The sequence below is a fragment of the Parasteatoda tepidariorum genome, chromosome 9 (assembly GCF_043381705.1).
Source record: "Parasteatoda tepidariorum isolate YZ-2023 chromosome 9, CAS_Ptep_4.0, whole genome shotgun sequence".
NCBI classification, from domain to species: Eukaryota; Metazoa; Arthropoda; class Arachnida; order Araneae; family Theridiidae; genus Parasteatoda; species Parasteatoda tepidariorum.
In genome coordinates, this window is record NC_092212.1 from 27,266,545 (window position 1) to 27,276,910 (window position 10,366).

At 29.9% G+C, this 10,366-nt stretch overlaps 1 protein-coding gene across 1 annotated transcript in view; it reads right to left on the minus strand.

Moving 5' to 3' along the window:
• LOC107446532 (adhesive plaque matrix protein 2) overlaps window positions 1-10,366 on the minus strand; it is a gene marked incomplete at its 5' end in the record, with an annotated part of 66,446 nt that overhangs the window by 39,071 nt on the left and 17,009 nt on the right. The window contains 3 exon segments of the mRNA XM_043054510.2: window positions 1,038-1,151; window positions 4,473-4,589; window positions 4,909-5,043. Coding sequence (XP_042910444.2) covers window positions 1,038-1,151; window positions 4,473-4,589; window positions 4,909-5,043 — 366 coding nt within the window.

A 10,366-nucleotide genomic window follows, 5' to 3' on the forward strand; every position in this document is an offset into this window, starting at 1 on the left:
CTTTAACGGAACTCATTTTTTGTAACAAAAACAATCGCAATATCACAGTGGTTATAGTTACTAAGTTCGTCTTCTTGCTCCTCAAAATTAGCGTAGTGGTGCAATAATTTTTGTCCTGAAGTGTATTACATGTTCATTAAACGTTATCATAAAGCATTTCTGATCACCACAATAACTTTAAAAGCCACTATTTTTGCTTTATTTTCGTGCTCAAAGTCACGATATCACAATTGTTATAAATAATCAGGACGTCTAGTGATCCTTCAAAATTATTATAGTGGTACATAAATGTTTGTCATAAAACGTATCACGCGTTCATTAAATGTTAAGATAAACATTCCTTTTAACCATAATAATTCGTTACGTGAAAGTCATGTAAATAGTTACGTAAAGAATGGGTTGAAAATTTATAGCATTTAACCCGTTTTGTCTCGAGTTAATAAATTGAAATGATACAAAAAGTGGTTCTATGGAAAAAGTGGTATAATATATTATCGAAATTAATTGATTTTTCTACTGTTAAGGCTTTCAAAAAGTCTTTGATAGATCAAAAAGTACTTGTTCCTTAGAATTCTAGATCTAATCAGAAATAACTAAATCATTGTGGTATCTGAGAATCCTTTAATTCACCCAGATAAATGAAAATAGTTTCCCACCACAATGAATGTCTTTGAAAAAAGGAACTGTCCTAAATACATGACGCTGGGCGTTAACCGGTTAAGTGGTTGATGAACCAGGCAAATTTCCACTGACTTTATGATAAATTAACTACCACTATAAAACAAACAATCACTATAACTCTGGGTACTGAGCTGACATTCTGAAAAACTAAGATTCTAACCCCGGTGTCGAATTATTAAGCTAACCTAACTTCAGATTATTGCGTACCAGCTAGTTAGGGAAATAAAGGAGGTGATTACGCAATGCTGACCACATCGCCATCTACATGTCATTTTGCACGAAATTGTTATTTAAGGAACATCATTATAAAAATACAAATAAAATAAAGATTGAATAAATAAAATTGGCAACATCACCTTTGCATTCATTGTTTAGATAGTACTGAGATGAATTGCAAGAACACTTAATGGCATCATTACCAATCTCAGAACATTTACTTTCTGGGAAACAAGTCTTGTCGCAGAGTTTGGCTGAAAAGAAGAAAGAAAATTTTTACTAATTTTTTTAACTTTTTTTATTATGGATTTTCGAAGCACTTGCTTCAAAAAAATTACAGCCTTACACTTGAAGCAAAGCTCTAATCTTTAGCTATATATACCATCTTGCCGTGAAGAATTATATGGGCCTTAGAAAAAACAAATAATTTTCATACTGTAAAAATTACTACATTCTCTTTAAAATCGCCAATTCGGCGTCACTTTCCCACAGAATAAAATTATCAAAATTGGTGTCAAATCAAATTTTTATGTGCCCAGAATATTGTAGCATTGGAGTAAGTTTTTAAGACATAAAATTAGATCAAAAACACTTTTTAGTTTCTCAAGACTGAGGCTTTTCACCATATTGGTGCTTTGTTACCATATTTATAATAAACATAGAAGGCTCTGACTAGGCTAAATATGACCTAGCAGTCACGAGTAACTCTTACAAACTCACAGCGAAAATAAGATATTATTTTCCAAAAAAGACTACAGAGCCTTCGAAAAACGGCTTCGATGCTACCTTTAAACCCTACTTTCATAGTTCCATTAACTGAAAAGTGGTAATAAGTTTATACAATTTTTTAAAGTTAATAAAAAAACCAAAATATCTGAATTTGCTATAGATATCTATGGCAAATATCTGATATAAATAGCAATCCTGAAATTTATATTGTGTTGAAAATTTTGTAATTTTATAGAATTTTATGTGGTCTAAAATAGAATAAAAACAACTTTGTTCTAAAGTGAAAATGTCACCCTTATTAACAATGATACCGTTCCTTCAATAATAAATTCGATAAATAGTGGGTTAATGCCAGAAACGGCCATTGTTTTCAAAAATTTTTCGAGTTGACGATAACATCCTATTATAAAAAAAATGCAGATGTTATCTTGTGGCATACGGTTCTGATTAAATAAAAACAACCAAAAAATTGCAAATTGTATTAAACTTTGATACATATTGGTGCCACATTATGCAACTTTATCTGCAGGACAAAATATCAGGGGTGGTAAGAAGACAGACGATGCAAATCGACCGGGTACACCAATTAATGCCGAAAAAATTATTTTAGAATTTTATTTCAGTTTTTACATAATCCTAATGCTAACTGTCTATGCGTGCTTTCGTACTATTGAAGCAATATCCGCGCCCAAAAAAATAACATTAGAAACGTTCGGTTTGCTGCTCTCTGCTTAAGAAACAAGATTATTTATTAACATAGTTTCAAAATTATTTAAAAAGTTTCTAAAAGTTGCCGTTGCTTAACTGATATAACTAAAACGCCAATTTTACTGTTGTACAATATTCTCGTTTCAACATCATCATCATCAAAATTTATCTGGGCGCCTGGAAAAAAGTTAATTTTAGCGTAACTTGTCCACTATTACTTATAAAAGTGCAGGCCATATGGCTAGATTCTCAAGTTCTGCTAAAAGTTTTATGAGAGATCCATTTGCTTTAAAAATTTCTACTTTGGTTCGCTACCACTAGAAAGAATTATTTTCAAAATCCTCATAAGTTGGAGGGTATGTTAATGTCTTAATATTTAAAAAAAAATTACTTTAGCGTAACTTGTCCACTATTACTTATAAAAGTGCAGGCCATATGGATAGATTCTTAAGTTCTGATAAAAGTTTTATGAAAGATCCATTTGCTTTAAAAATTTCTACTTTGGTTCGCTACCACTAGAAAGAATTATTTTCAAAATCCTCATAAGTTGGAGGGTATGCGTCTTGAATATTCTCGTTTAATCCATTTAAACAAAAAAATGAACATTTTTTTTTTTAAAAAAGGACTGGTAAACCCTTGATTTCCTTTTTAAAATTTATCTTTGCAAAAAAATAAAACATTGATGTTCATCAATGTATATTAATATAATAAATAGTTATATTTTAATCTGAAAATAAGTCTTTTTAATATTTTTTGAAACTTAAATTATAGTATCATTAGAAATTATCAAATTAGCTTTCAGTGCCTAATATCCTACCACTTTTTTTTAAATAGCTTTTTTTTACTTGACTACAAAGCGCAAGAGCAACGACAGCGGATAGCGTGTTAGGTACAAAAAAATGTCTTTTGCCCGTCAGAGATAGATAAAATGCGTTAAATATTATTTTATTCCGGGAATACATTAAAATTCTCGAAACAAAGCAATGACAATTTTATTCTAATTTTTTTGATTTTCGAACAAGTTACGATTTCTATAATTACACTTACAACATTTTATCTCGCAAAACAACTTAACACCCCCGTATATTATTGTTCTTTTTTTACACCAGTATTAAACTCAATAGTATTGTGCACTAATTAAACGAATTTTTAAGCTCTCTTAACTACATACTTTTTCACGCTATTAACTTTTGCGTCTAAAAAAATGCGAACGTTATGTCGGAATTATGTCGTTGATATGCCTATTGTAGCAACTGAAATTATTTTTCTATTCTCTTTTGCAAAATACTGAGAGCCTCCACACGGTTTTTTATCTGTAGTCCGATCAGACCACTGTGAAGGATATCCACTTTCCGAACGAGTCACTTAATACAAAATCTAGTTAAAATAAGAAAGGGTAGCAAATATATTACTAAAAATTTGTTTTATTTATGAATATTATTGGTTTGCCTTATTCACTTGTCAACCACTACAGATTCAATTCTCAAATATATATGCTGAATTTCTCTCAATTACTTTTATAAAAGGTTTTGGGTTCATGCGCTCAACTGGTTCACTTTAGTCTGCGCGGACTACTTATAAAAGACAGTGTGGAGGCTTCTTGATGTAGGAGGTGATGGCTCAATGTAGATATTTATAAATCATGCACGATCTTGAAATGATTTTTCAAGGCTCCCATACCCTTAACGAAGAAAAACCGGTAATTTGGAGTTATCACTAGTTCCAGGAACATTCCAATAAAAACATTTTGCATTCTCACGTAGAATTTTGCACGTTTACGCATGTAAGCTCTACGCTAGCGTAGTTACCACAAAACTTCATATATCGAGGATACTCTATTTCTTATACCGTTATTTTAGTTGCAAAGATGTTGGGGGTCTCTTGACTAGCAGGTTATGCAAAAGTCAAAGAATTTTTGTATTCGCATTCTGCACAATTTTGATAGTAATGCCGTTTACTTCCGTACAAATCATTAAGACAGTATTTTTAATTAGAAGGCAGTACAAATACAGCCTTTTTTTTCAATACACAATAATCTATAAGGATCCTCATTTTACTTTAAAGGCTTACCAGATGATGCAATAAATAACACATTTCATTTTAAATATTCATTCTGAATAAGCAAGTATATTAATTACATTTGCATTTTTTAGATTCGCCGTCGATTTCGTATCCTTTTTTGCATACACATTTTTTCTCATTAGGATCGCATACTTCATTTTCCTGGCAAGTCATGTAGGAACATACAGGTTTTTCTAAAAATAAAGAATTACATGTTAAAATAATCATTAGAAGCAGAACTGGTATTCACAAAAGTATTAAATAAATTATACTAAAGAACTAACTAACTCGCTTCGAGTTTAAAAAATTGGCAAGTTTGTTAGTAGAATAATTGAATAATAATTTCATAGAAAATTTTTTAATCTTGATGTAATAATCTGTTTAAGCAGAATCAAAAAAAATTACGAAGCAATCATAACGAGAATCAGAAGCGGAGCCTGCTAGAATTGATATAAAATTCAAATGAGAAAGATAATTTGTCAATTATTTAATTTATACAAATACACGTTATACCTTCACAGACTTGACTTGCATAATTAAATCTTAGAGTTTCGTTTTCGCACTTGCAGTAGCCTGCACCAAAGTCCACAGAAAAGTCGCATTTTGCTTCTTTTTTTGTGCCACAGATATTATCTGTGCACCACGAATCTAGGAGAAAAGAAACAACAGTTAGTAAGTCGAATTTGAAAGAAATGTTATAGAAACACAATTATATATAATTTTTTCAATTCAAATTGGAAAAATATTCAATTCAATTACTATATTTGAAAATTATGCAATTAATGTTATTAAATTCTATACGTATTTAATATCTTTTATTGCGTATAAATGCTCATTAGTGTAATATAATGTATTCAATATTTTATTGTATGCGAAACTTCCATATCATAAACTAATAGGGAGGTTTAACACAGCGAAATACAGGTATTTTAAGCATATTAGTCGAAAAACTACAGATGATGTTAGATAGCGCGTATTTTGCGTCGATGTTCAATATGCAAAGCCCGTCGATATTCAATTTGCAAAGCCCGTCGATATTCAATTCGCAAAGCCCGTCGATATTCAATATGCAAAGCCCGTCAATATTCAATTTGCAAAGCACGTCGATATTCAATTTGCAAAGCCCAACAATATTCAATTTGCAAAGAGTAGACACTACAGTATCAAATTCCGCATCTATGACATACTTTTGCCCGTTTCCTTGCTTTTATTCAGCTCCATGATATATTCTACTATAAATTAAGAAAAGAAAAATCTAAATAGATGGCACTGGGGAACAAATTTATATTGCATTTAATCTTGCCTGATTCGAAAATGAAGATTTCTAACCTGAAAAAAGTTTTGCTCCTAAAGCTACAGATATTTTTTAAATGGTATTTTTATTCTATTTTTTGTGGAAGTGTTTAATAAAGTTTATACAAGTTTAAAAATATAACAGGAGATCGCGTAAATGATGCGACAAGCTTCCAGAAAAGTTAGAGCTTCTCATCAGAATTAAAATTGACAGGAACCCTTGCCCGCTTGCTTATTATGTCCTGTTCTTGCGCAGACGAAGAAACAGTTCATAATAAGAAAGAGCTCTTAGCGGGGCATGACTACATTTTGCATGAGCATGGGAATCTATTAAATTTTAATCTCTGATGATGTGCCTTAACTCACCTAGAATTTTGTTGCTACATTTACACAACCCCTTGTTGCATATAGCGTTTTTAAACTTGTAAAAATAGACTGAAATTGTCACTAAACGATTTCAACTTGGAAAAGGAAACTGATTGCAGATTTGGAATCAGCGATACGAAAGCATTTAATTTCTATTGAAAATGTCTCATTCAACGGAAAAAAAATTAATCCGCAAAGAAGTTTATCAAAAAACATTTATGAAGTAAATATTAGATAGTTAATTGTTTTGAAGTAATTAGAATTTGCCCGTTAGGAGAAAAACTGGTAATTTTACCAGTTTGATTTTTGTTAAAAATAAATAAATAAATAATTAAAAAAATATATGATTCTGGTTAATGAAACCAGAATATACGATATTTAAACCATCCATTTCTTGATTTTTCCGTTCATAAGGTAATTCTGATTTTCAAAATTATAGTTCTTATTACCACACATTTAGTAAAAAAAAACAAAATTGAAAAATAAATTTAACCGAATAAGTGGTTTTTATGCTCTGAGAAATTGTGATGAATTAAAAAATTTCGCTACATTTTATCACACATTGCAACATTGTATTCAATGGTTAATTTAACCAAAATCATTACCAAAGCGCTTTGATAAAAAATTACCGAGCTTTTTGGTGTTCCCATAGAGATAAATATGATAGATAAGAGTACGAGATAAATATCACTATTACGTATATTTTGATAGTGCTGACATCTATTTCGAAATAAATTATCTCTAATTACATTAAAATTAGTCTGGTGCAGTCATATAGTTTGCAAAATAAGAAATAAAAAATTCCGTTGCAAGAAATGAATATATTTGAACCTTTTTCCTCCATTACATTTGAACCATCTAGCCTGGAAATATCACGGAAAAAGGAGACTAAAGATTCACTTCTTGATTTGGACGAGAGAGATAGGGAAAGGGTTAAATTAATAACTTTAGTCTTATAATTTAGAAGAAAGAATCTAAACATTATATTTTTAATCAACATAAAAATAGTATGCTTAACATTGTCAACTTTCGTATTTAAAATTATTTTATATATAATAGCAAAGATATCAAGAAAAATTAAGTTTTATACCATTACATCGATTAAAAAATTTGGATTTGAAAACTCATTTATAATTAAAGAGAGTGATTCTAAAAAAAAAACTTTTTAGGTTACTCATCCAAATTTATTATCTATATATTACACTAAAAGTTTACTGAGTGGTAGCAATTTTTGTATTTGAATTTATTAATCTCAATTTTTAAAGTTTTAAAAATAAATTTAATCTGTCAACTATCACAATTGCGTACTTGCACTTCAAGAAGAAGATCATTGATACCCAGACATGTGACCTATTACCTCAGCTTTTATAAGCAAAATAGCATGTTAAAGTTAACCTGTTTTTCCACGTAACTTAAGATGTTAATTAATGTGAAGTTAATTAAACACAGCGCAGTATCGCACATCGAATTTCTTGCAATATAATTCTTTCTCGTCTATGTCTTTTACTTTTTTTTGCCGTATGCCTGTTTAGACAGTGGGGGTGCGATTGTTCCTGTTTTTCAGTGGTGCCATCTATGGCCAGGAATTCGACTTCTGCCACGCCATTCCCACAACCACAACCCGTTTACAGGGCGGGTCACATTCACACACAAAGGAGAAAGGACATAGAACACACAGAAAGAGAAAGAAACATCCATGCCTTGCTCGGGATTCGAACCCAGGACCTTTCTGACGCAAGGACAGTTCCCTGCCCCCTACACGGGCCGGTCAGCATGTCTTTTATTTATCTTGGATTTATTACTTGCTTATGTATTTTATTGTAACTGTGTTATATATTTTTGTTTTGTGTACCGGGAAATTTTGATGCATAATAAGTTTATGTTCCACGTGACTTCATGCCTGGTTTTGTGTTAAGTACGAAATATATATTGAAAGCATTGAAATCCTTGTGAAGGAATCTTGGTGTAAGAATAATGAATTCATCACTTAAGAGAATTGACACTTACTCAAAATAGAATGGAGAAAAAAAACAGTTGTTAACGTTAGGAAATGACATGTTTCAACAACCAATCAGGATCGAGATGCCCACACTACGTCACTAGCAGGTATCCCATTGAATAATTCAATTATATCTATAAAATCTCTATTATCTATAAATACTTTGAAGTTTTGGCGAAATAGCTTAGGCGAATAACACTCATCCTTTTAAACCAGCAAAAGACAATTATGGAAAAATTTTAATTATTACGTAATAATTGACTACGTAAGAGACTGCTTAATAATTAATTCATAAATGCCATTGATAAATTATCAATTTAAATTTTTTTTTTCCTTGTTTAGAGTAGAATTTATAAACGAGATAAATCACAAGAATATAGCAAGAAAGCGGGCAAGAATATGACTTGGAAATTTAATTTTAAATTGTAATGTCTTTACCGATCCACAGCATGAACAAAGAGTTTTTCTTTCTTAATTGTTGCTAGAGAACCTTAAAAGAAAGTTTAATATTGAAGCATACGCTCTATCTAACAACCTTTGTGGTACTTGGACTGTTATGATTAAAACATTTCGAAATCTCGAAATTTGTTCAAGTTCGTGATATAGAAGTTTGACATAAAATAGAATATTGAATTACGTGTAAAACATAACTGTTGGCAAAATATTTGAATTTCTAAAAATATGTTTCGATTTAAAATAGTATTTTACAACCACTTTGTATATTTTTAACGACCCACAGTGTTATTAAAATTGATCTTAAAAATTGAAGTATTTTTACGAATTACTTTTAGCAATTTTTTTTGTATTAAAATGAATAAGGTAAATGATAGTGAACTTTATTTCACCATTAAATATATAATAAGTGCAAAAAAATTCATATTAATTTAACCTAAAAAGATATTGGTCAATTGATGTATTGAACTTTGAGAGCTGTCATCTGAATAAAATTAATCTTAACTATCAATATTTATGTGAATATTTAATCTGAATTTTATATTAATGACTTTCTGTATATAAATAAATAAATAAAAAATTTAAATAACTTAGTTATTTGTATGTTTCTAAAATGTAGAATTAAACCTTATATTTTGGAAAGACTACAAAAAGCTCCACATTGCCCTGGTCGAATGAAAATAATATACATATCTTAACCATCAACATCCATAAACCAACAAAATTAGCTGCTGATATTAGCTAATTTGGCTAAAATATCAATTTTCATAATGCAAACCAATTTTATGGCAAACATATTTAATGCATCATTTTTCATTAAAATGAGTAGGTACATTATTAACACATTGCAATCGGGTACATAAAAATACGTTTTTGAAATTTGCCATTTGCGATTTGACAATGATTAAAACACCAACAATAGTAATTTCAAAAAAGTAAACTTCATTTTTTAGGTATTTTGATATCTGTTACTCTACCTCTTTTGTTATTATAAATTATCAAAATGTTACATTTTTATGCCATACTAAAAAGTCAAAATATATACTCTTGATAGCGGATTAAAATTATTTGGTTGTAGAAATTACCAGTTATTTTCAAGCGCGAGCGCTAGTATTTGGCAAATGACACTCCAAACATCGTCAAAGATTTTGTACTCCTTCGAAAAAAAAATTCTTTGGACCACTAGGGTGCATTACTTTAAAGTACTATAGAGAATTCAGAATTCACAAAAAATTCCCATTTTCATACAATTGACTGAAACCCAATGAAGATGCGAATAAAAAAATACACTCCATTGCACAGTAGGCCAGAAGACCATGATCTTTGGCCAAAAGTCAAAAATTAAATTTCGACAAAAATATGTTTAGGCAGCTTTAATATCGCCCAAATTAAGCATTCATAATCATTCCAAACATTATAATTTACTTTTTGGACCGACGAGAGTACAAGTGTAAAATATGCTAAAAAAATGCTTTTTTAATGTAACTTTTAAATTTATATTTCAGAAATGTATATAGGAATTTCACCTTTCTGTTACATTTTTATCAATGTCATTAGTCTGAAATTATAGTACAATTTTTCGATTTGTTGGATTAGTTAATACTCTTGACAAACTTATTGTTTATATCTTATCATTTGACATTTTACAATGCTTGAATCACTTTCGAAACTTATCTCCAAAAAGTTCCACGAGGTAATTAGCTAAACTTTTTTTTTGTTGTCTTCTTTGATATTTCTTCTTTCGAAAAAACCTGCCCCATTTTTTCCCATATTGCAAAGGTGAACTAAATATACCGAAAAACAAAAATTATGTTTCTTTTCTTCATGTTTTCGCGTTATTTTGTAATATTACTTCGGAAA